At 32.7% G+C, this 25,941-nt stretch overlaps 3 protein-coding genes across 7 annotated transcripts; 1 reads left to right on the top strand and 2 right to left on the bottom strand.

Moving 5' to 3' along the window:
- Nucleotides 1-1,843: 1,843 nt before the first annotated feature.
- LOC146921608 (hyperosmolality-gated Ca2+ permeable channel 2.4-like) lies at nt 1,844-9,241 on the bottom strand. Of its 2 annotated transcripts, none has more exons than XM_085714961.1 (11): nt 9,016-9,241; nt 8,044-8,373; nt 7,606-7,761; nt 7,453-7,516; nt 6,658-6,864; nt 6,142-6,333; nt 5,723-6,018; nt 4,480-4,756; nt 3,731-4,003; nt 2,587-2,820; nt 1,844-2,174 (listed from the first exon to the last, which is right to left on the bottom strand). In XM_085714961.1, the coding sequence occupies exons 2-11, from the start codon at nt 8,322-8,324 to the stop codon at nt 2,019-2,021; spliced, it is 2,136 nt and encodes a 711-aa protein (XP_085571087.1). In that variant the 5' UTR covers nt 8,325-8,373; nt 9,016-9,241; the 3' UTR covers nt 1,844-2,018. The 2 variants fall into 2 exon arrangements, with proteins under 2 accessions (XP_085571087.1, XP_085571088.1); XM_085714962.1 differs by having other exon boundaries at nt 8,044-8,370.
- Nucleotides 9,242-16,259: 7,018 nt separating this feature from the next.
- VTI1B (Vesicle transport v-SNARE family protein) lies at nt 16,260-21,406 on the top strand. Of its 2 annotated transcripts, none has more exons than XM_085714959.1 (5): nt 16,260-16,502; nt 18,324-18,382; nt 18,481-18,669; nt 20,610-20,780; nt 21,016-21,406. In XM_085714959.1, the coding sequence occupies exons 1-5, from the start codon at nt 16,406-16,408 to the stop codon at nt 21,166-21,168; spliced, it is 669 nt and encodes a 222-aa protein (XP_085571085.1). In that variant the 5' UTR covers nt 16,260-16,405; the 3' UTR covers nt 21,169-21,406. The 2 variants fall into 2 exon arrangements, with proteins under 2 accessions (XP_085571085.1, XP_085571086.1); XM_085714960.1 differs by having other exon boundaries at nt 16,293-16,502; nt 18,324-18,395.
- A 428-nt stretch (nt 21,407-21,834) lies between these two features.
- On the bottom strand, nt 21,835-25,353 carry LOC146921606 (uncharacterized). Of its 3 annotated transcripts, none has more exons than XR_015012190.1 (8): nt 24,535-25,353; nt 24,053-24,138; nt 23,839-23,960; nt 23,284-23,416; nt 23,103-23,158; nt 22,820-23,015; nt 22,046-22,247; nt 21,835-22,012 (listed from the first exon to the last, which is right to left on the bottom strand). XR_015012190.1 is itself a non-coding variant. In XM_085714958.1 (7 exons), the coding sequence occupies exons 2-7, from the start codon at nt 24,111-24,113 to the stop codon at nt 22,144-22,146; spliced, it is 672 nt and encodes a 223-aa protein (XP_085571084.1). In that variant the 5' UTR covers nt 24,114-24,188; nt 24,535-24,809; the 3' UTR covers nt 21,925-22,143. The 3 variants fall into 3 exon arrangements, 1 of the variants encoding a protein (XP_085571084.1); XR_015012189.1 differs by having other exon boundaries at nt 24,053-24,188; nt 24,535-24,809; XM_085714958.1 differs by having other exon boundaries at nt 21,925-22,247; nt 24,053-24,188; nt 24,535-24,809.
- Between the last annotated feature and the right edge of the window lie 588 nt (nt 25,354-25,941).

The following is a 25,941-nucleotide window of genomic DNA, read 5'->3' as shown; positions in this document are numbered from 1 at the left end:
GATTGGTGAGGTTGGAAGAAAGAGTTCTTTGAGTTGTTGTCATGGATGAGAAGTTGAAGACAAGTAAAAAAAAATATAGTGTGGGTAAACTATAGTAAGATCAATATTCCTCTTTAATCTAGCCATAAAAATCAATTGTCCCATGGTGGGAAAGGATTAACCTTTCCCATGTTAAATGCCCACCTTACATTAATCCTATCTTCAACTCTTACTTTTGCCTTAGCTTTGGTTTACATTATTAGTGTGTGGCCGGGTGGGATAAGATGATTCATGCACTTGGGAAGGTGTGACTCTTGAGACAAACATAAGTTGAATGTGATGATGAAACAAATGTGGAGCCTTAAAATATGCTCAAGAGTTTGAATCTATACCACATAGTAACTCCACTATTCATCCCTGGTTTTAATGCTGTTTACACTATCTTTATGCCGTAAATTATGTTATGCATAGAAGGAAGAATATTTTTATAGGAGATGATGTGGGTCTCCTGTAAGATCACAACAATAAAGTTTGTTTGAATCTAAGTTGTTAGAATGCTACACATTGAAAAATTGACAACATCATGTTAGAATTCACTGTTTTAATTAGAAAATATTTGCAATGAAATATCTAAATCTTAAACCAAACAATTTTCTATTATTGTAGAGCAAACATCAAATACTATGTTTGGAAAGACATTTGATCAAAATTTAAAATATTATGATGTGTATATAGATAAGAACAAAGTAGTGTTTTCAGATTGGCATCAAAGTGATTGAGAGTTCAATTTTGTTTTTAGTTGTCACACTCTTATTCATTGCTCATGACATGTTTGAATTCATTGCAAATTATTTTGTTTTGAAAAGGAGTCATGGGAACCATAAACTCACCTTCTATTTTTTTTTGTCGGATAATGGATTTCAAAGAGGACCAATTGTACAAAAATCGATGTCAATAATTGATGGGAAAATATGTAGTGGTTGTCATAAGTTAACTCACTGCCTTTTTTAGTGCTAGTAGATAAAAATGGCGGCGTCCTCGTGAGCTTAGTTCAATTGGTAAAGACAATGCATAATATATGCAAGGTCCGGAGTTCAAACCATGACCACCACAAAAAAGATAAAAATGGCGTAAAAACAAACAGGCGTCAAGATCTTTTATAACAATAAATTAAGTATTGGTATTACCCATAATCATATTCACAGTGACATAATAAAATACATTGAGATAGACCAATACTATACAAAGGAAAATTTGGATAGAAGATTGATAACAATGGTCACAATCTCTTCTAAATGATGTGTTAACAAATGGTTTGTCAATACAACAATCCAACCAACTTACAAGTTTTTTCGACTCAGCTTACTTATAAGTGGAGAATTATAGATATTCATTCACGAGTTTGAGGTGGAGTATTCTAAACAAATAACTATTGACTATTGTCAATGACTTTTTTTGTTGGAAAATTGTCATAGACAATATATTATGTTGTGAATTAGTTTAGATCATGCTAATGCTAATATATGCCCTTAAGATATATGTTTAAGAATTTGACAAATAGTAAGTATTTATTGAAAAAAAGTAATTTTCAAAATTTTGATAGATAAATTAACACAATTTCCGATACGTAATTTTGATATTAGACTCATTAATAAGGCTCATTCCTCTTAGCTTAGTGTAGATAATCAGATTAATTCTTGTAATCTTTACTCAAAAATGTGTCAATTGAGCATGCTCTTTGGTTCTGACATATTGCATTCACAATTAAATAAACTCAAGATGTAGAAGAAAATTAAAGAGTGAAAAGCAAAGATAAGTTGACTGCTATAGTCTATAGATAAATTGAAGTGTGGAAAGCATACGATTAGAAAAGGACAAAATTGGTCACTATGTTGGAAACCAAGATTACTCTATTTTCACACATATACAATACAATACAAGCAACTTTTGCATTTCATTTCTCTTAAAATATGAATGTTCAATCACAAACAAGAGCAAAAAAAAACTACTCTATTAGTGAATAACATTGTGTCTCAGCATCAAGCTGAAGATATAAGGGGAGTGGAAAGACTGTCATTGTTTGATGAGTATTGAATTGGAACCAAAGCAGGATCTTTATAAGCATCTACCAAATTGTGATAAAACTCAGTCAATGTAGGATCATTCTGGTCTTCCCTGTCCTTCTTTATCAAACTCTGAAACACAGACATGAATCGAAATTAGAGCTAACAGATTGAATGCAAAATGCAATAACTTCGTTTTTCAGAGAGAATGGATTCATTTTCTTTTATGTCTATTTGGATAAACAACTTAATTAAGCTCTTGTAGCATAAGTGTTAATCATACAAGTTCTTATGTATAAGTCATTTCTATAACAAAAGATAAATAAAGTCAAGCTATTTTTATTTAAGCTATAAGTTGTTTTCATAAGCTATCACAAAGATCTTATGGAAATAAGCTGAAAACAACTTATAGGCATGTTATAAGTTGTTTCATAAGCTCTCTTAAACAGTTTTGCTACTGCCTATGCTAGTCGATAGACTCAAATAAGCCAATCCAAACAGGCAAACATTTAAGTCATAGTTGTTTTCTTGATTTGAAATGTACCTCGGCAGAGTATCCAACAAATATTGGTAGGAATCGTTTTCGGCAATACTCATTAAATAGAAGTGTGAGGAGCGGTAGAGGAAGCGTCAAGGTAGATGCTAGAGAGAGTTTTTTCAATGCAAAGATTCCCACTGCAATGATGTGCATGAGTACTAGAGAGAATATCATTGAATTGTGCACAGTAGGCCAAAATTTTCCTGCAGTTTCATACCTTGGTGCATATACATTCATAAACTGCATAATACATAAGCAGAGAGTATCAGTTCAACTCATATCAAAAGTTCATGAAGTGTCTCTTATTTTCACGTATAAAATTACTGCCATATTATAGTGCTGAATATTATATTTCAAGGCTGTCCTTTTGATCAGATACCAACTAAATTCTTTTTCTCAAATTTTTTATCGAACCCGAGTACATAATCAAATGTCATTCTTTGATTTCTTCAAAGTGAATCACTGATCCAAGACATCAAAATGCAACTTGTTTAGGCCTCTCCTCTTCATTTTTTTACGTACTTCGTTATCAAATTTCTTCACTCATTTTGGAAAGGCATGAGTCTTGATATAGTTTCTATAACTACTATCCTACAATCAATAGAACGCATGCTTAAAACACCTTACCAGTAGTTGCCTTATCACGTGAATCATATCTCTCGTTTCCTAACTGAAATGCTTTTACACTATTACCAAATCACTATTCAGCTATAGAAAACCCAACCTATCGATAACTACTTTGCAAAACTTAAAAAGGCTTAATTTCATATTAACTTCTGGAAACGACTTAACATTTATCAACAAAGATACACCTCAACAGTTTCCAAACATCATACTTCAATTATTTGATAATAAATATTCTTCAGCTACATCTTGCAGGTCTTCCCAAGTTTAGGAAGTCCTAGTAAAGAAAAGGTCAATTACACAATATTAACAAACACTAGGATTTAGCGATTAGGAGAACAGAGAGAAATTATTATAATACCTACATGTCTCTTCACTCAGATATTTTTTGTTTGGTTTAAATAATTATAAAGAACAGATGCAATTAGGTTATCAAAATCAGAGACAGGTTACACACAACATTGGCATAAAATAAGCTCATCAACATTAGAGACCCTTCTAGAAATAAATAGATATAAATGCTTACCAGGTTTTTGTAAATGATGTATGCAAGACAAAAGTAGGCCAGGACGAATGGTAAAATTAGTGGAGCTAGGAAGAAATATGAAATACCAAGAAGTCCAAAGAAAAGGACCCTTGGAATATCCTTGTGGTATGGCATATATGGAAGTTCAAATTCATCATCTGGAGTTTTGAATAGCCTTGTTATCAAATTAACAATATACGGAAATATACGGAAGAGTTCTGATGACACACTTGTCCATCCTGACGTGACAACATAAGTAATAAAGAATGATGCCTACAATCAAACACAAATTATTTGCATCAAAAAGATAGAAATGAAAAAAAAAAAAATATTGATTATGAATTGGCGCGTAGATTTACTTGAATTGTGAGCATATGACTTTTAAAGTGATAGATAGTACGACTAATGAAGTGTATTAGTATTCATCAACAAAATAATTATGTGTAGTAATGAGAATATTGTTTACTCCCTCTGTCTCCATATAAGTATCATTTTAGGTAATGCATGCTTCTTAACAAAATAATTCGTTCTGTTAACTGTGAAGACTAAAAAACCCAAATTAATTGGAATAGTTGAAAGTAGTAGCAGTGAAGTAGTTAGGTGAACTATTTAATTAGATGGGGATATTATAGGAAAACAGTAAATAAATGATGTCGTGGTATTTTAAAGTGACAAATAATTTGAGACAGAGAAATATTTCTACCGTAACCTTATCTTTTGTTTTATAATGGAGAGGAACATCGTCTAACCTGTGCTGGAACCACAATTGCTAACTTCCCAGGAATGGACGTAGGAACAAGGATGGTAGACGTCATAGATAGAATTGAGCCAGAAAATGCAGTCGCGAAAAAAACATTCCATATCGTGAACCACAACACTTTAGTAGTTGCACTCATTTCTATTTCACTGTGTGAGATGTATCCTTGAATAGTGGAAAGGAACTCCATGGTAGGAGGCACCAGTTGCAGAAACAACTGAAGAATCAGACTGGGAAGATATCCGGTAATTATCTGACTCACAAATTTTCTGTAAGCAGATTCACAAAAGGTTCAGAGATTTTGCATTGACAACTTGAAAAAACAGAACAAAAAGCCAAAGCTATCATGTGAACAAAATTAGGAAACCAAAACTTGACTACCTAGTTTGACATGTTCATTTGCTCTATGCTTCATAGGGTGCATTTTATTTTCTAAATAATAGAGTTGGATAGCACGAATTTATTAACAATAGTCATTGGAAAGAAATAAACAAAAGATAAAGCACGTGACATGAAAGATGTTGGCTCCTCCAAAGTGAGTAAAGTGTAAATATGAAAATCAATGACTGTTATTTCAATAAACTCATGATTTGTTTTGTCAAAAACAAACTCATGATTTGTTTTGATTTACCCTTATTAATATATGCCTTTGATTTGTCAATCAATGGTTGAAAATACTCACTTTGCATTTCACTTTAGAGGAGTCAGGTTCCACAACAAAGGTCTTAAAACTTGTTACTCTATCAACCATGAGTTGAATATTTGTTCCAGGAAAAACATCCACAAGTCTAAAATATCCAAACCCTTTTTTCCTCTCCTATATAGTCCTCTTCACTAAACCTTTTTCTCTCCCTCAACCTTCCTCCTACAGTATGCACTTCATTTCTCTCCCTCAGAACTAAAAGTGTTGTACATCACCAAATAGAAGACAGGACAAAAAAACTATGCCATAATTCAATTATTACTTGTGCTGTATAATTCCCCAATGTGCATCAGTTGCATCAATATATTACTTATTGGAACTAACTGATATTACAAATTCATTAAACTGAACATGCAATCATTGAAATATAAAACCTACAATCACCAACTTGTCGCCTAATCGATGATTGACCTAATTCTCATGCAACTCTAAAAGTTTTTCTTTTTGTGCATAGAAGAGAAACAAGATACCATAAAAGAGAGGAGTTATGAATGACCAAATAACATAAAATAAATAAACCAAGTTAACTTACATGGTTAGAATGCTCGTCAAGAAGGGCAACAAAGTTTTCAATTGACTCAAGTTGGTAAGCCCTTGTACGAAGACTACAGGTACAAGGAACAAAATAATGAAAACAATAGACACGAGCACAACTACCAACTTAGAAATCCATATTTGTATGAACGATTCAGAGAAGAAAGGCCAGTAAACATCACGAGGTTCTGGAGCCAACTCAGTAATCCACTGTGTGGGATTGACTGATTGCTGCAAATGGAAAGCAGCTGCGGCAGCAAAACGAGTCCTGAAGAATACAAATGCAGCTCGAGCCTACTTGTGTATTAGTAGCATGCACTTTATGCCAACAGAGACATGAAAAATTCAAATAGTTAAAAGAAGGCTGATATACTAGTTTTAAAATGTTTCTTTTAAAATTCAAAGATTACCACATACTTCTCCTGCCAATGAAGCCTCTGACTGCTTCAATCTTACATTCTCCTCAATCTCCTCTAACTGCTTTTCATAACGCTCTATATGATTATTTCTTTGGAGAAAAAGTCGAGAAAAGGCTCCTTGCTTAATCTTCTGCTTAGTGGGATCTGGTCGTGATCGTACAACCTTTTTGTACATATTGTTTGCATCATTCTAGATTGAGGAATTCAAAAGATAGGGAAATGAGCTTCATAATTCTTCAAATTGAAACAGAAATAGTATACCAAAGCACTTAAGTTTGATCAACAGAGCAGCCACCTTATACATGTCATTGAAAAGATGATTGAACTCACATAGAAGATGTTAATGTTATTATGTATTGCTAGAGTATTAAAAGCAACAAATATGTAGAACAATACACAAATCTACAAAATTATGCGGCCCTTTAGAAGACTAAAGTAAAGTTTCCAAGAAAATGTAAAATATAGAAAAAATTGATTATCAAGAAAGGAAATTAAAATTCAACATAATCCTTACCACAAGACTTCGGAGCTTGCTTGTACGACGAACAACCACATGTGACAGATAAGAAGAAGGGTAGAGCTCTTTAAAGAAGCTGTCAACACTGTCACTGATGCTGCTAGAAGAAGTGGGAATGCTGTTAACTAAAATGGCGAACTGATGAGGCTGTGGTTTGGATGAATAAAAGTAAGAAATTCTTCTAGAAGATATGAGTTTATATTCCTGAAGATTGAAATAATATTGAGAAATGAGTAGGTTGTTCAATATTGGTTCTTGCATATGCTATACCTACTTATATATTTCAATTAATAAAGAAAATTAATAAGAATGGAAACACTTATTATCAAGCTCTTAAGAATGAAGAGGTAATTCATATCCTGTTAATTAGTCAAGAACTCTAGATACCAAAAAAAAGATACATGGCTTGTCAGGATCGCCTTATTTGAACTCATATACTTCATAAGCACTTCTAAGATTGTTTTGAAAGAGCTTATGGAAACAACTTATGACATGTCTATAAGTTGTTTTCAGCTGTATCCATAAGCTTTCCAGGATAGCTTATATGGAATAAAAAAAATTGAGCTATTTTACCTTTTGATATAGAAATAGCTTATACATAAGCACCTGTATGATAATTTATTCTACAAACATTTAACTAAGTTGTTACCTAAATAGGGCCATAATAGATATTACTCATCACATTTTCATCTTAAAAGGTCATAATTAATGTGGTTTAAAAGGCATAAAATATGAAGATAGATGAAGGAGTTAGAAAAAAAAAATTCCATAGGCTAAGAGTGCTGCACTTACATTAAAAAGAAGCAAGCATATGAATCCAGTTACAACATATACAGCGCTGAAGTGTACCCATAACCTGAAAAAATAAATAATAAAGGATAACAATCTCAAAGATTAAGATCCCATGATGTTGAACAGAACAATAAAATCTTGAGGTAGTATTACCATTTAGAGCCGCTGTTTATATTTGATATAGTGAACACATCCAAGGAGCTACTAGTAAAGTTAGCAACATCAAAATCTTGTAGCTGATTTCCCCAGCAGTTGACAGGAAGAAGTACAAAGACCCCAATAACCCCAGCAAAAGTAAATATTTTCACACTGCATCCAAGAAATATAAGAACAAATCAATCTAAATAAGAGAAACTTAAACAACTTAATTACCCCTTTTATGTTTTTATAGTGCCATTGTTCTAAATTTCATTGCAGTCATAGTTACGGTTACGCTAAAAACCTTGATATTGCAGCAAAATGTGAACAAATGTGGTCAATGCAACTGCAGTTGAGGTTGCAATGTTGTCGCAGAGACCTCTAAAACATTTATAAGACCGTAATTTAGTACTACTATCCCATAATGAAGGGAAATCTCGAAAGATATAGTACCTGAAGGTTATGATACGCATAAAGACAACGCCATCTAACCCTGATGATGCATAGAGCTCCTCCTCAGAGAGTTTCCAAGCTTTTGCAACCCAACCTGCAGAAGGTATAAGTCTTTCTAAATTGAAATGACTTCTCCTCTTAGAAGTTCCTTCAACCAACAAGCGAGGCACGTAAACTTCATAATTGCTTGGTTGTTTCCTCAATATAGAATACAGTGTCCAGAATAAGACACACAAAGCTGTGTTTATCCCAACGGATGTCAGAAGAGCTGACACGATCATGTTTCCTAGCAAATCTCAGAAACCCGGAAAAAGTATGACTCGGCAACTACTGCAACAAACACAAGCAGTGGGGGAAAAACACAGTCAAATATTCTTCAAATTTGAGTTGATCATATGCGTACAGAACACAATCGATATCCAAAATCTACTGATCATAAGATGAATATTACAGAACCTATTAAGATATACGAAGCACTAACATGAACACGACAATAACAACAACAATAACAACCAAGCCTTATCCCACTGATCATTCAATCGTATACCATATTTCTATCCAACTCATTAATCTCTAAATCTTTCTTAATAGTAAGATGCCCAAACGACCTAAGCCTAGTTTCCATCATCTTTTGTTGAAATTTGGGGTCTAACTCATCCTTATAAAACCGGCTTGTAAGGTGAGGAGTGTCTCCAACCACGACAATAATAATTGAATGTAATGTAATGACTAATGACATGGTTGGGTACTGTGCGTGTCAGACACCTAAACGTGTCAAACACCGGTCACACTTTCAATCTAAAGTGTCAATTCTACATGTATCAAGCGATCATTCAACCAATATTTTATAAATGAATGAAAATAAATTAAAATTTTCCAACATGAATAAAACCAAGAACAAGAAGCAAATTTTGTAAAAATAGATGTTAAACAACAAGTGGTGAAATGAAAAACCCAGATTCAGAAACTTACACGGTAGTGTAAAACCTTATCCACAGTGTGATTATTGCACTTGCACTTATTCAAAACACATGTAGATATTTCAGCTACGTAGAGTATTATAGTTGAACAGAGATAACCCGTATTCTCGTGTGTATGTAACTTTGAGTTGACAAAGAAGAGAAGAAAAGAATAAAGAGAAAACTTGAAATTATGTAACTATGCTGTGTGTGTGTGTGAGAAACAGAATCTCAACAACATTTTGCATTTCTCGCTACTCCAAAGTTATAGAATGTCATACAAATAAAATGTCGTTTTCTAATTTTTTTTTTTTTTTATTTTCTTATTAATTTAAGTAAATATCCTTTCTCTTAAGATCTTGTTGACTATACAAACAAACAAAAAAAGGTGCGGATGTAATGTGACTCATTTTTGCCAACTCAACACATTTTTGGATATTTTAATAACTATGTCGACAGACAATCATCATTTATGATTTCTAATTCTAATTAACAATTATACACAACTATTTTTTGAATATTACTCTAATTATTACTAAAAAAGCTAGAGTTTAATTAGTATAAATTATTTTACAAATAGATTTAAGGTTTAATTGCGTGTTTGATCTTTATGTTTATTTTAGGTTTCAGATTGATTGTTTATGTTTTAAAAGTTTTAAGTTGGTCTTATGTTTTAAAAGTTTCAAGTTGGTTTAAAATGATATTCACATTAGAATAAGTTAGTCTCTTCTGTCACTTGACCGTTAAAAGTTTCTGATTGACAATATGGGTGGTGTAATTTAACTTATTTAGGAAATCAAATTTAAAATATTTTATTTATTTATTTTTTATTAAACTCAATATCATGTCGCCGAAAAAGATTAACTTATTCCAACATGAGTAATTATTTGGACCAACTTAAAATATTTAAAACGTAAAAGATCAACTTAAAATCTAAAATAAACATATGAAATCAACCATGCAATTAAACATAAGAAATTATACTTCGATAAATTATATTAATTAAATTCAAAATATTATTAGCTAAGCACATAAAGTATATGGGTTTTTCTTTTTGAGGAAAGGACGTGGATGGAGTTGAGAAGTTGTTAGCTCAACCAATGGCCTTCATTCCACGTCGGTCATTGACGGTTAGTTGTTGCTGCTGCTCAACGTGTAGATTTGTTGTGCAGTCTATTTATTTATAATCTATTAATTAATAAATGAATCTATTAAAAGATATATAAATTCAAATACATAAATAAATAAAATTTAGGAACAAATACTATCACAATTACAAAACTAACCTTCTACTATAAAATTCTGACACGTGCCGTACTTTTACTATTTTCTATTTTTTTAAGGAAAATGTTAACCGGTGCCCCCGGGGCACTGGTTAAGGAAGCAAATGTAGAAGCTTTTGCATTGAAAATTGTGTAATCAAGGCTTCAAAATTCAAAAAAGTGTCTTTTTTTATTTAATTTTTCCGTTTTTAGATACCTTAACCGGTACCCTGGAGGCACCGGTTAACACAACCCTTTTTTTAAATAACAACTTTCTTTTTGTAATAAATGATATTTTTGGGCATTAAAATATTACTCTTACACATTTTAATTCATTCTAAAAATGATAAGTTGTTGTTTATAATTAAGTCTTTTTTTATGTCATTTATTGTTTTCACGTTATTTTCTACGAATGAATCGTTAGTGTATCGTTGAAAAATAAAAGGCTTAATTGCATGTTTGGTCCCTTATATTTATTTTAGTTTTCAAGTTGGTCCCTTAGGTTTTGAAAGTTTCAAGTTGGTCTCATACGTTTATTTTAGTTTTCAAGTTGGTCCCTTACGTTTTGAAAGTTTCAAGTTAGTCCCTTATGTTTATTTTAGTTTTCAAGTTGGTCCCTTATGTTTATTTTAGTTTTCAAGTTGGTCCCTTATGTTTATTTTAGTTTTCAAGTTGGTCCCTTATGTTTTGGACCGACTTGAAAACTAAAATAAACATAAGGGACCAACTTGAAAACTAAAATAAACATAAGGGACCAACTTGAAACTTTCAAAACGTAAGGGACCAACTTGAAAACTTTTAAAACGTAAGGGACCAACTTGAAACTTTCAAAACGTAAGGGACCAACTTGAAAACTAAAATAAACATAAGGGACCAAACATGCAATTAAGCCAAAATAAAAATTGTACACGTTACATTTTTTTTCTCACTAATCAATTAATTTAATTTAATTATTTTAAATCTTCTAAATGAAAATAAGAATGTTTTTAATATACTAATTATAAAATCAGTTTTTATTTATGGAGGACAAATTCTATATGGAATTTCGATTGCAAATGAGTTGGTAGAAGATTTAGGCGCTCGAACAAGGATATGCTTCTTTAGTTTGAGAAAACTTTTGATTCAATAGATTGGAGTTATCTCACAGCTGTCAAGAAAAAAATGAATTTTCCAACCTTGTGGCGCAAATGGATTATGGAGTGCATTAGTGCGGCTTCGGCCTATGTTCTTGTAAATGGTAGCCTGACGGCTGAATTTAAATTTGAACATGATCTGAGACAAGGTGACTTGCTTTCTCCTTTTCTATTCTTATTAACGGCTGAAGGCATAAATGTTATGATGAAGTCTTTAGTGGAGGTTGATTTTTCTCTCGTTATAAGATTGGCACAAATAATCAAGTTTCTATCTCCCATCTACAATTTGTTGATGATACTTTGTTGGTGGGTGACTGTAGTTGGGCTAATAATCGTGCTTTAAAAGGTTAGCTTCTCCTTTTTTAGGCAACATCTGGTCTCAAGGTTAATTTTCAAAAAAGTATGCTTGTGGGAGTTAACATTCATGATTCTTGGATGGCGGAGGCAGCGTTTGTTCTTAATTGTAAATTGGGCTGATTACCTTTTATTTATTTGGGGCTGCCAATTGATGGAGATCCGCGTAAGTTAAATTTTCGGCGTCCTTAGCTTGATTGCATAAAGTCCAGATTGTCTGGGTGGAAGAGTAAAAATCTCTCATTGTGTGGTCGATTAGTACTTCTGAAGGCTGTCTTGTCCTCTCTCCCAGTCTATTTTCTTTCCCTCTTCAAGGTTCTCGCAAGTATTATTTCCTCTATTGCATCTAATTTTAATTGTTTTTTTTTAAGTGAGGAAGTTAGGAAAATGTCGTGGATTAATTGGGACACTATATCTTCTAAAAAGGAGAACGGAGGTTTGGGGGTCCGAAGGATTAATAACAAAGCAAACTAATTAACAATGATTATCTATTTCAATGACACCAACAATATAACAAAGAAATATAATCTAAATTCTTATTTTTTCAATGACACCAATAACAAATTTTATTATAGAAAAAGTTATTTAAGGGTATAATTGGGATAATGAAAAGGTAAGTATAAATATACTCATCTAGTTTGATATACTTTTTAAAGGATAAATGAAAAAAACTAAACATATTTATACTCATATCATGTTTGTTACACTTTTATTTTAATATTTGAATTTATTCTTATCTATTTGTTATATGTGTTATTTGTATTGAAAGTTGAGGCTAATTTTGTAAAGAGAAAAGGTCCGCCAAAAGAGCCTAAACAAACTATTTTCTTTATATATTACTAACGAAAAGACTGGCACTCACGTGTCCGTCTTTTTATTGCAATAATTTTTGAAAATTATGAACGGTGTTTTTTTTTTTTATGAAACTTTGATTAAAACTAAAAATATAAATGTTTGTTGCTTCCAAATTATAACAAAACAGGGCCGCTCTCTCTAAAACATTTTCTCTGTCTTTTCTCTTACTTTCTTTCCCCAACGTACAGCTTCTCCCATTCCATTCCAAAAACAATCTTTCACCATGTAGATTTAGATGATGGTGGTGTGATGAAATTCTGTTGTCGTACAGTTTCTCAGTAAAAGGGTATGTTTTCAACAGCTCCGCCTCCTTTCATGGTGGCGTCTGCTCATGCTTTCAAGAATGGTTGTTCAGATCTACTTGTTATAAGCCGTGTTTGAGTGCCATGGATTTTGGTCCGGTTTTGACATGTTCTATGTAACACCCTAAACCTCGAATGTAATATATCATGCAAATAAATCAATTATTCGAAAGAGTTTAGATGCTACATCTTCATTTTCTCAAAGCATGCATAAATTCGTTTTCATAAAAGCTCGCAGCGGAAAACAACATCAAAATATCTTAGCAACATATAACAAAATCTCAATAACCATGTCTCAGGTCTCATAATACATCATGCAACAACCCGTTTTTCGCTAGAGTTATTTTAATTATTTATTATGTGTTTTTATATGTGTTTATGTGTGATTAATTGTCTTTGTGTGTATTTTATTCAGCATTAGTTGGTTTTGGCTTAAGGAGGGTATTTTGGTCATTTTAGACACATGAGTATTTTGGTCATTGGGTGAGGAAGGGTAATTTAGTCATTTCATTTAGAGGGTTATTTTTGGAGTTTTAAGTGGGAATAATTATTTTTACTATGTTACTAGTAAGTTTGAGTAATTAATTAGAGATGGTAATTATTCGTTATTTTAACGATTAAAATGAGTAGTAACCTTTGTGAATTAGTTGGTAAGAATATTGAGCTCATTAAGACAATTAGAGACATAGCTCGATTATGTGGTGACTAGATAAACATAACACTTGGGAGAAAATTAGGTCTTTACATTCATTCACTCATTTCACAAAATATTTTGAGAGAGAGGTAGAGAGAGAAAGTGAATCAAGAGGATAGAAGAGGAGGCTAGAGAGAGAGAGAGATAGCTAGCTTGGGGTTTGAAGAGCTATGAGCTTAAGTGAAGCTTAAACTAGAGGAATCAAGAGCCAATGGTAAGGGGAGATGGTTTCTTTTCATCAATTAAGTCATGATCTCTTATTTTCAATTATGAGTTTAAGTGTTTTTGTGTTAATTGTGACTTTTGTGGATTTTGAATGATGAAATTCGTGCTCCTAATTCAAGTGAATTTGTGGGTATGATAAACTTCATGAAATTGTTGTGTTAAGAACTTAAACTTCATAGTTGTTGTTATTGTTAAGTTGTTTTGATGATTTTTGATTAATTGAGTGTGAATCATGAATTTGTGAGTGATTGTTGTTGAAATATGTTTGAATTCACTTCATGGATGTTTGTTTATGTTTGTATGTTGATGGGGGTTTAAATTGGTATAGTTTTTTACGAAGTTTGAATGAAAAATGAGAAAATTGAGGGTTTTGGTGAAAATGAACTAGATGATGAATTTGAGGTGAATTGGTGTTATGATTTAATGTTTGTTGTTGTTCTAAATGCCTTTTGATGTTTACAAACTAATGTACAAGTTTTGGGGTCGGATTTGAAGTCAAGGGGATAAAAATGGGATTTTGTTGTAAAAATAAAGGGTTTCCCGAGAGGAAAACCCAAGAACAGGGTGACCTGTTCTGTTGAGCTGCTATGGCGAGTGGTTACTCACTTTGGCGAGTTGCACAGGAATAGACACCCATGTTTTGGGTGTTCCGGGCATTGGGGAATCGATCTGGACTGTCCAAACTGATTCTTTTGATGTATTTAAATACTTTTATGTTTTCTAAACCTTTGGAAACATCAAATGATTTGGATTGAACTTGGTTTTATGGAATCAAATTGAATTTATTCGAAAATATGGTTCAAGAACACGAATTTTCTGAAAACTCGTTTTCTCAAAGTAAAAGGGTAGGATTAGGGTTGTCCATTGTAGTTGTGATTTTTGAAATGGTTTTGGATGATAATCATGAGCTTTAACTTGGTTTTACTTTGAAAACTTGAATTCTTTGGAAAAATAACAAAATGATATGAACTTGTATATGTATATGCTACTGCACATATATGCGAATTGTGTATATACTCGGTTGAGACGTTTGAACTTGTTTACTTTGATTTTGGTGGAATAATCGGAAAATGCTAATTTTCATGAACTTCGACGAACTTTATAGGACTGAGTTTTCTTGATTTAATAACTTGCAATTTGCTTTATGATCATGATGATAGTATAGAATAAGAATGAATTGATGATGATTTTTGACTAACATAATGCATAATCAATAACTATTTTAAAATTTCGAGGACTTATTTTTTTAAAAGAAGATTTCGAGGGATTATTGTGTTTATTTGTTACACGTTCAAAATGACTAGAGATATGATATTTGTACAACCACTTTGACATAATTTTTGACAACTCTCTTTTAATACTCACATTATGTTCTAATTTTTTCTTTTCTCTATTGTCTTTTTACCAATAAAAAAAGAGAAAAATAAAGTTGTCATACAAGTTGCCTCAAATGGTCTTCATATATCATTACTCAAGTGTTTTTTTTGTTTTGACAAAAACAAAACGATATTTATTAATTCAAATCAATAGAGTACATCATTCAACATCGTTAAAAACATAAAGGATGAATCTGCGAACAAACTTACAACATCCAAGTTAATAACATATAACGACATAAAGCCTACATCCGGATCCACATTGAACAATTGATCTTTCAATTTCAATCTGAATCAAATGAACACCGCAACAAGACGAGATATCAAACAACGTCGCACAAGACGATGAACAACACACCACCATACTCAGATGACGAAATCACGAAGAAAAAACCTAGATCTATGTGAAAATCACTTATTTAGATTGAAATAGAGAGAAAAAGATGAAGCCTGATGATTTCAAGTAAAAAATTGACCTAAAACCATCCACGAAGAAATTGTAAGAGAAAACTTAGAGAGAGAAAACTAGGGCCGACTTGTTGATTAAGAGATTTGTTTTGTCTTCCCATTACTCAAATGATTATTATTCAAGTTAAAAATAAGTAATGATATGTGTACAACCCATTTTATGTCAAAAACAATAGGAAAAAAAAAGAGAACAAAAATAAAATGAGTATGAGAAAAAAAAAGTTTCAAATTTGTACGAAAATGGTTGTACACGTTTTATGTAGAAAATTGACCTGTGTAAAACCTAACATCATAGGTCTGGAAGTCCTAGCTCAACTAATGACAAATGCTAAAATTGCAAGGCCGGACATTGTTTCGTATTCCACCAATTAGTAATCCAAGATTCCAGACACCAGGGTAAAAAGACTATAGATGTAAGACATAGAAGGGGAATGAATGCTTTCTTTTTTGCCATTTTTCGTCTTTAATAAACTCAGTTTCATCTCATTTGTCAACTATAAAGCATAGAATCATAATTTTCTGGTTTCGAACTCGGGACCTCACAGTTATACGTGAGTTTAATGGTTTACCACTTTATCTTCATCTAAGAAAAAAAAAAAAAAAAAATTAACGTCATAGGGAAGGAGTAACCGGCAACAGCCAAAACGACATCCCAAAGACTAAAAGTCGACACCTGCGTTTGATGAAACTATAACACTTCAGATCCCTCTCACAGTAACCATTGGATCCAAAAGATGAGCCAAGTCTTTGAAGGGTATGAGCGTCAATACTGCGATCTCTCTGCTAATCTCTCCCGAAAATGCACTTCCACTTCTCTTCTTTCTCATCAAGGTACTTTCATAGTTTCAATTCAACAAACTTTCACTTTTTTAGGGATTATTAAGGTTATTCCTCAAAAAATTTTGAATTAGAAGAATCATTAATTTTTGTTGCTGAATTATTTCATCAACTGATTGTAATTTAATTAATTACATCACAACTGCGATTTCGGACACCCTTCTTATTCACGGTTGTTAACGACTAAAATGAATTTAGGTGTCAGTTGAAATCGGATGACAATCGATAGTTTAGGGGAGTCAATTAAGCTCATTTGATGTGATGATGAGATAGCCTAGTTATCAAACGATGAAATGAAGAAGAAGAAACCATTCCATTCTGGTTAACACGTTGGGCTTCTGGGATGTGTTATCTGAATTTTTTTAGTGGGAAGTTCATTATTTTTACGCTCTTGTTAACACACTTTGTGTTGGCGCTATGTTTTTAAGAAAAAAGTTGCTGGCTGCTGTGCTTTGCAGCTCGAAGATGAAGTAGTAGTGTGCAAGCCAAGAAATGGATGATGTGACCTCAAAGCGGGAAGAGAAGAAGTTGTAAGGCTCCAACTTGGAAATAAGGTTTTGGCTAGCCACAACTGGAAATGTGACCAGCAGTTGAATAACTGTTAAGTAGAGAGTGTGCAGCTGTCAGCGATGTTAGTGGTTAGGCATCATGGTAGCCAGACACCACACTTAGCTTATCTATAAAAAAACAAGTGGTACAGAATTGTTAGGCATGCATCAAACAATACAACTGTATATCCAATTTGCAATTTACCTTTAGTCGCAACTCTTTACTGTTTTATTGTAGTTTCCTAGTTTAACTAGCTTTGCTCACCTCATTTAACATTCTTTGTAGTTAATGAACTGACAGTTGATGGACATAGTTCATTCCTCAACACAATCAGCTGAAATAAAGGAAATAATTGTTGATAGAAATTAGTTGATCTCTCTGCTAAGTTAAATTCATGTCAACACCAGTGCCTTTTCCATTCATTATTACTTCTGTCAAAAAATAAAAATATTATTACTTTAAAATAAACAAAATATGTATATGTGTACCATTCACATAGAACCAACAAGAGAGTAAAACAAGTGTAGTAGAGATTAGGATGTTGTGCTGGATGTGTGTTATGACTAGACATGATAGGGTATGAAATGACAACATTAGAAAGAGTGTTGGGCTAGCACCTATCATAGAAAAAATGGTGGAAACCCGGCTTAGGTATTTTGGGTATGTAGAGAGAAGACCTGTAGATTTTGTAATAAGGAGATTATATCAGATGGAGGTTATTCAAATCACTATTACAAGAGATCTAGAGACTAATGCGTTGGATAGGGATATGATACACGATAGAACATTATGATGTCATTTAATCCATGTATTTGAGACACCACTTAGTGGGATAAGTCTTGGTTGTCGATGTATATTATTTGTTATTTAATTTTTCAAAATATATTGAGAGAGCACGGATTAATCAATTAGCATACCAACTAAATGTACCCATGTCCAATATATTTGGCCAACTAACATATATCCAAGAATATTGTGTATTTGGTAACTATGGATTTGGCTTATGTTTGACTGTTGCTTCTATTTAGTCTAATGATCCCTAGTGGCACTGTTTCGGTCATATGTTGATTTTGTTGACACCGTTTAACATTTGTAATTAACTAACAATTTTTGTTGAGAAGCTGATGATATTTACTGCACGGGGTGTGAAATGTTTTCATGAGCATGCTTCTTCTGTCACTGTGACATGAATTTATGTCAATATCATTTACTTTCACATTAGATCCTGTTACTGAATTTTTTCGTTCTGATAAATACTAATTTCAGAAGAGAAGCTGCAAAAGTTTTCTGAGATCAAAACTGGACTTGATGACGCAGATGTTCTGGTACAATGTTGAAGTGTTTCCTTACATCCACGGTTTACTTTCATATGAAGTTATTATCTTCGATTTGTTTTTAATTTCACTCTTCCATCTCTCTCTAGATTCGGAAGATGGACCTTGAGGCAAGAAGTCTGCAGCCAAGTGTAAAAGCAATGCTTCTTGCAAAGTTGAGGGAATACAAATCCGATCTAAACAACTTGAAAAAAGAATTTAAAAGGTTAACATCTCCTACTGCTGATCAGGCTGCCCGGGACGATTTGTTGGAGACTGGAAGGGCGGACACGCATTTGGTATATCTTGAACTCTGTAATATATTTCTCTGTAGCATATATTTCTTGAAAATGAAAGAAGGAAGCTTGTGGCTTTCATGTTCTTGGTTAGAGTCTTACAGAGCTCCAGAGAAGGAAAAATAAAGTTGTGTTTCTAGTTATGATTATTTCACATTTTCTTTTATAAGTCAGATATGTTTTATTCTCTTCTATATCTCCTCAATGGGATCATGAATGAAGGTATCTACACCTGTTAATCAAACTACCTACCATAATGGCTCTTCATAGGGTGCTATTTTTTATTTGACTGAATGTTTCTTGGTTACTAAGATAGAAGCTTGAGTAGAAGTCACTACAAAAAATCTGGTAGTTGAAGTAGGTACATGGGTGCAGAAAGTACGAACTGTAGAAGTAAACACTTATTTGAAAGATAGAAACTTGAGTTGAGATTCAAAGGAGTCATATTTTGTAGAGTTTAAATTGGGAATCATCATTCTCTAACCTGAGAAATTTAGGAACACATAGGAAAAGAAGAGAAATAAGGGAATTATAGAGGATAGGAGATGGATTCATGATGATTTGGATGAACAAGCTTCTTGCTCCCGCAAGGTTCTGCTTCCAAGAAAGAAATTTGCCGATCATTTCTCTAATTTTACGTCAAAAGATCTGAGACTTGGTCAGGAACATATAGTTATTGATGAGGGTCTGATGTTGGGCATAATCACACTCACTTCTGGGCATATTTATGCATAGTTCTATATATGCATGATTGTTCTTGAGTTAACTCAGAATCATATGAGTTGGACTTGGGTATCAAAATAGTTGCTCACATACAAAATCGTTTCAGTGTCAACTAAGCTATTTGCATAAACCCACATAGAACCGTGAGTTTGACGGCGATTGAATGAGTCTACAAAATTATGGTTATTTTCCTGTCGATAAGCCTAAACTGACGATGGTTTAATGCTATTTTTAAAACCAATAATGCAACAATTAAATGATAGGGCTTTTTAAGTTATAGCAACTGACTCTGCAAATTGTTCGAACATCCAAATGTGATCCTATCAGAAAAGGAGGTGAACAATGTTGTATTGAGTCTCAGTCCCATAGTTCATAGCTTAAACAAATTCATGAATCTGGAAACATGAACAACCTCATCATTGCAAATTTGCAATGAACCCAATAGGCCAATGAGGTAAATGAACTACTCAAATCTGATGAGCTAAAGCCCAGTTCCAAGTTCCAACGAGGGGAACCTAGTTCTACAGTCCTTCATTCTTTAGTAATTCTGAACCTCATTGATTGTGAGCTTGGTATATACTCTTTGTGTGCTCAGATGAACTTATATGGTCTGGTTGGTTAACTAAGCGAGGTTTGGGCATAATTGCGCCCAATGCTCATAATTGAATCTTCTATTTCATTTATTAAGCACAATTGCTCGCATTTTCAGGCATTGTTACAAACTTTTCCTGTTACTCCTCTCAAATTTGCTTTCATTTCCTTGAGTTATTCTGACAAACAAATATCTATTAAATTTAGATCACAAAAAATTGAAATGACACGAGAATAATGCAAGCTATGCAGGCAAAAATGCTGAATGAAAAGGTTATGTATCTTACCTAAACAAGAACTAAATGAAGAGAAAATAAAAATACAATGATTGTCATTACTTGCAAATAAGGTTGCAGATATCTGCACATTCATGTCTCTGGGTGTTGTTTAGCCTATCTGCATATCTTGTATTTTGAACTTAAGATTATTGAAATCAATTGCACTTGTAATGAAAATATTGCTTTTTCAAATGCATATCCAGTTCTCTCATTTGTCTTATCCCCATGTATTTCTTGATTTTTGAAATTTGTAGTGTTTTGAAAATGGTAGACATTAAGGAAAGTAGTGCAGTAGATCAAATGTTATTTTACTATGTATCATTTGGTGGTAAAATATGGATAATGTTGCAGGCATCTACTGATCAGAGAGAAAGATTAACTATGTCAGTGGAGAGATTAAATCAGTCAAGTGATAGAATCCGGGAGAGCCACAGAACCGTGCTGGAGACCGAAGAGCTTGGTGTCTCAATCCTCCAGGATTTACACCAGCAACGCGAGACTCTCCTGAGCTCCCATAAAAGGGTATGTGATATGTAAATGCTACTTTTTTCAAATGGTGTTTTTATATGTTAACTTTAGATAGTTCTTCTCCTCCTTCCTTTTGCCATGAAAGAATCATGATATGATTTTCTCTATGGATCTGTGTTAAAACAAATCAACCGCGTCAGTTATCCCCTTATATTAAGATTGTTAGTCTTCAATGCAACAAATTCAATGTAGAAGATGTGATTGATGATCATTTTTCTCTGCCTTGCAGCTTCATGGGGTAGATAGTGCTATTGACAAGAGTAAGAAGGTTTTAACTGCCATGTCACGGAGAATGACAAGAAACAAATGGATCCTTGCATCTTTGATTGGAGCTCTTATTTTTGCAATAGTTATTATTCTATTTTACAAACTATCTCATTAGCTAACATGCACATGATTCGTGAGTGTGTAATGGATCTTTAATACGTTGTACGTGCTTGGTTGTATATAGAAACCACATAGGATGTTTGTCATATTTCTGCAATTGTTTCTCGATTGTTACTTTTCATGATTGAAGTTTCTTTCAAAAAATGATTGGTGTTGATGTCTTTCTTTTCATGCTCTATATTTGTTTACATTGAAATGAAAGAATTTTTACTTGATGCAAGTAAATTTGATCACTTTAGGCACATAGTAGTCAAATGTTATAATTTGTATTTATTTTTTGTTTCTTTGATAGCTGAAATTTATAATGTGGTCCTTTTGCTATTGATCTTGAGAGGTTTACATTGGATCAAACATGGACGAAACAAGATTACAAGAGAGCTCCCCCTAATTTTTTTCCCCTTGAGAGGTTTACATCGGGTCAATTAAATAAATACAACGAATACAATGATATCTTATTTGAAACAAATTAAATACAATGAATTAATCGCTACGTCATTTTTTGACAGGATAAATGTATGAATCCTAGTTCATTCTTGTGAATTGCATCTTGCCCATAACAACTACTAAACAGCGAAGTTCAAAAATAACATGGAATAATAGTGTTATACTTTTATTGATTGATCATGTATCTTCATGGTACATAATAAAATTCAATTCACAATTTGAAAAATATTTCTTTCTATTCACGATTTACATCTTGAGGATAGCCATGGTGCCAAGCAATATCACTAGAAGCTATCAAGCAACGACATCAACGGAAGATCTAGTAACTTAAAATAGTTAAAAAATACAAACATTCCTTAAGATTTTTTGTCCTGAAGAACAAGAACTGGTAACTTGTTACTTAAAGAAATGACAATGCACCAACCAATACCTTCAAGATAAAATATACACTAAATATGTATCATTGTGAATTTACAAAGGCTAACATCTGGAAAAATTAAGGTATTATTTAGGATTACCCTATCAATTATATTTGATTTTGGGGCTGTGAAAAGAATTCCTTTGCATTATGAGCTACCTCTGCCTCCAAAATTGCTTCTTGAACTATGTCAGATCCTTTCACATCAGCTCCTAATACAACCAAAGTTTGTTTCAAATCAGATATTCAAACCAGATATTATAAACAAACAGAAACCCATCAATAATATGCATTACAGCTAGGACTTGTTACTCAATCAATGACAGAAAGACATAAAGCTACCGTGCATTTACTAATATATAATGAAAAGAAGGAATTTATACTTTTCAAAAAGAAATAAAAACAATTTTTATAATCTTCTAGTTTTCTAGTATAAATCCAATTCCATGCCAAATGAGCCACAGTATAAACAATGAACGAAGTTCAAGCAAAAACATTAACTTTCGGACTTTCTGAATAACAATATATAGTTCATAAATAAATAATTATGCATGATGAACAAATTCAGATCTGAAAACATCTTTGTATGCGTATTTTAGTGCCTGTACATATGCATGTATTGAAAGACATAGAAAGGAAGCGATAAACATCACCGGATCACAACAAGTGCAGAAACTGTAATATAAGAAAGTTGAATAAAAATCTCGATATAACATAGTATGCAACGCAGATATCAGACAATCATATTAAGGTATACCAACTACACAACAAAAATTATTATTACCCCCGCGATTTGGTAAGAGTCCAGTATTTTCAGCGGAAACTGGCATGACAATAAGCTGCAGACCAACTTTAACATCCTCAACTTCAGTGCTATTTGCCGATGAACCATTCTTTACGGCAGGGGCCTGTGCCAAACTCGCATAAGCAGTTGCTTGACTTTGCATATTTAATGATTTGGATGGCAATGAAGTTGAATCCTAGAAATAAATATACACACATAAGAAAACACAGTTCCTAGAGCAGTACATACTATAAAATTATCAGGTTGTATCTAGTCAATAAACCTTGGTATGAGAGGATATTGAGTTATTCACCCCAGCATATTCTGGTTTCCTGTTGTCTATATATGCAACAATAAACAATAACGTGGTTATACAAAATCTCGGCAATTGTATCGGTAAATTTTTTGGATTCTATCATATGTTTCAGATTAAATTGTGCAGCAGTGTAAAGTGTAAACAATACCATTTGAGATAGATGCCTGGTCAAGATTATCATGCCTTCGAGTTGATGGACCAGGATTTATGAATGATATGCTTCCAATTTCATGACGAATAGCCTCTAGCTGTGCCATTGTTTCCTGAAGTTCCTTATGAACCTAAAATACAACATATGCTGGCAATTAGAACATAGTTTTTTTTTTTTTTTTTAATGGAACGGCTTTACCATGTTTTAGTATGGACAGGCAATCCTCGTTGTTATGATGTTCCTAACTTTTATATTCTTACTTGATATTATTGTCCATCAAATTCAAAGTGAATCACATGTAGTTGGGACTCCAAAATGCCAGATAATCATAATCTTTTTTCAAAACAAATCACAGTCAATATTTTCTTCATTTAGAAATTCCAGGAATTTTTTTAATTTTTTTTTCATGGTTATATTTTGCCAATTTTTTAGCAAGAAACCAAATGTAACACATTAACAATTAATATTAGGTTTAGGACTCACTACAAAAGTAAAAGACTTGGTGAAACAAATCCGTGTGAATTTTAAGTTGATCGTAGAAAGGGAGAGTACCTGGTTAACTTGAGATCGCTGCATAACAGAATCAAACTGTCCACGGGCCAATTGTACATATCCAACAGCCCGTCCAGCTAGCCTCCCTGCTGTTCTGGATATCATTGGCAAATCCTTTGGACCTATCGCACATTCGTTTTCCGGGTAAGCAACTTAAAGTATTGCTATTGAATTTTCCTTATGATAAACAGACGTAAGAATAACATAAACCAACCAATCACAGCAGCAGTGGCTCCCAGCAACAGAAATATTTCTCCAAATGAAAATCCCAGCATTGTTCAGTGTTCTTGTGTGAGATTTCTGTTGGAGAGGTCACAAATCAGCAAAATTATAGAAGTAGGAGTCCGATTCTGATCAATAAAGAGTGAATCAATTTCCTTCAGACTCAATAAAAGTCTTTCGCAACGGTCATAATTTGAAATACAAAGTTACAAAACTTAAATAAAACTTTGAATACAAATCAGCCACATGTTACAAAGAGGGAAGAGGTTAAACTACAACTGAGGAATCCTAACTCTAAGATAATTAATATATTATTAATAATCATATACATCAAAAGCATATATGCAATAATTTCATCATACTAATAATACTACATGCATGCTCCAAGATTTTCACATTCATAGATTAAAATTCCAAAACCCAAATTTAAACCCTTAATCCCAAAATAACGAGGAATGACGGAAGGGAACCCACCTTTGATACTTAGGATGAATGATGTTGATGTTTGCTCTCAATTTCCTTGATTCTCAATTTTTCTTCTCTTTATCTTCAAAACCCCCAAATTACCATGTTCTTTCTCAAACCCTAGATTAATCTTCCTTTTTCCAAGTTTATATAGCCTTAGGATGGATTGGGTGATTTGTTTCTTGAATTGCATAAAAGATTTCTATGGTTTGAAGGTGGAAACGACCTTAACGAAATGCAGTGTCGTGATTTTGGGTAAATTCCATTGTTTAAAGGGTTAATTTCTATTAGAATTTTTTGGGTATTTTACGTTATGAGATGATATTACAATGCAAGTTCATTGCAATATCTGCATTTAAGCTCAAAAAAGGTAAAGAATCATTTTTCACTAGTAACTTTGAAGACAAAAGACTCTCGATCTATATCTTTTCATTTAAGGCAACAAATAATCCACCTGAGCAATGCTTATGATCCTCAATCTTCGGATCATGGAATTTCACAAAAAGGACCATAAAAGCAAAAATAACAATAAATAATTTAAACCATAAAAGCAACCTATTATTCACCTTATCAACCCATAAAAGCATGCTAATTTACTTCATGTACTGTAGGCTTCAGAACTTGGTTTGTTTCCATGTACATAATAGCAAACTATTATTATCATCTGTATATATTTTTTGTTTGTTTGATAGCTGAAATTTATTAAGGGGTCCTTTCGCGCTGTTGCTCTTGATCTTGAGGGGTTTACATCGGGTCAAACGTGGACGAAACAAGAGAACTTCCCCCCCCCCTAAATTTTTTGCCCTTAAGGTCTCTTTTTTCTGTTATAAGTTTAGACCATAGAGTTTGAAGCCCTCGTTAAAGGTTTTCTTTGTAAATTTGTCATGTCATCACTAGCCATTGACGTTGAGTGGTGGTACAAGTAAATCAAGTTTGAGATGATCACGAAGTTGGAACGACGCCAAAACAAGTTGTGTTGCGGAATTAAACATATACACAGTGGCGTTGCCAGGAGCCTGAGGCAGGAGGTTCATACTTTTGAATTTTAATTTTAATAATTATAATTATATATATATATATATATATATATATATATATATATATATATATATATATATATATAATTATATATATTAAAAATTATAATATTATACTTAAATTACATACATTTTTTTTGGGTACAAAATTACATACATATTTTATAATTGTTCTTTACGTGGTTTAATGTTTATAAAATAATTGAATAATAATTTGTGTTATCGAACACATATCTCTTAATATAAGTCAAAAGACAGTTATTGATTGACACAAAATTAAAGATGAGGCATTTGATTTTAATGTTACCCGTCATGTTAAGTGGATTTTTTTTTATAGAATGTTAATTGAATATTTTTCGACCTGAAAATTGCCATTACT

Source organism: Medicago sativa, chromosome 5, assembly GCF_051527215.1.
Source record: "Medicago sativa cultivar Bolivia chromosome 5, Bolivia_mono, whole genome shotgun sequence".
NCBI lineage: Eukaryota > Viridiplantae > Streptophyta > Magnoliopsida > Fabales > Fabaceae > Medicago > Medicago sativa.
Note: the sequence above shows the minus strand (reverse complement) of the source record. Positions and strands in the feature narration are given on the sequence as shown.

Bases quoted from the DNA above. Each gene is read 5' to 3' on its own strand.
- LOC146921608 (XM_085714961.1), bottom strand. From the start codon at position 8,324: ATGATCGTGTCAGCTCTTCTGACATCCGTTGGGATAAACACAGCTTTG. The intron at 7,517-7,605 runs GTAATACTACCT...TTATTTTTTCAG, and splicing joins ATAAACAGCGGCTCTAAATG to GTTATGGGTACACTTCAGCG. The intron at 4,004-4,479 runs GTTAGACGATGT...GTTTGATTGTAG, and splicing joins CAATTGTGGTTCCAGCACAG to GCATCATTCTTTATTACTTA.
- VTI1B (XM_085714959.1), top strand. From the start codon at position 16,406: ATGAGCCAAGTCTTTGAAGGGTATGAGCGTCAATACTGCGATCTCTCT. The intron at 16,503-18,323 runs GTACTTTCATAG...TACTAATTTCAG, and splicing joins TTCTCTTCTTTCTCATCAAG to AAGAGAAGCTGCAAAAGTTT. The intron at 18,383-18,480 runs GTACAATGTTGA...ATCTCTCTCTAG, and splicing joins TTGATGACGCAGATGTTCTG to ATTCGGAAGATGGACCTTGA.
- LOC146921606 (XM_085714958.1), bottom strand. From the start codon at position 24,113: ATGCTGGGATTTTCATTTGGAGAAATATTTCTGTTGCTGGGAGCCACT. The intron at 23,961-24,052 runs GTTGGTTTATGT...AATGTGCGATAG, and splicing joins AGCCACTGCTGCTGTGATTG to GTCCAAAGGATTTGCCAATG. The intron at 23,016-23,102 runs GTTTATTGACTA...ATTTATTTCTAG, and splicing joins CAATATCCTCTCATACCAAG to GATTCAACTTCATTGCCATC.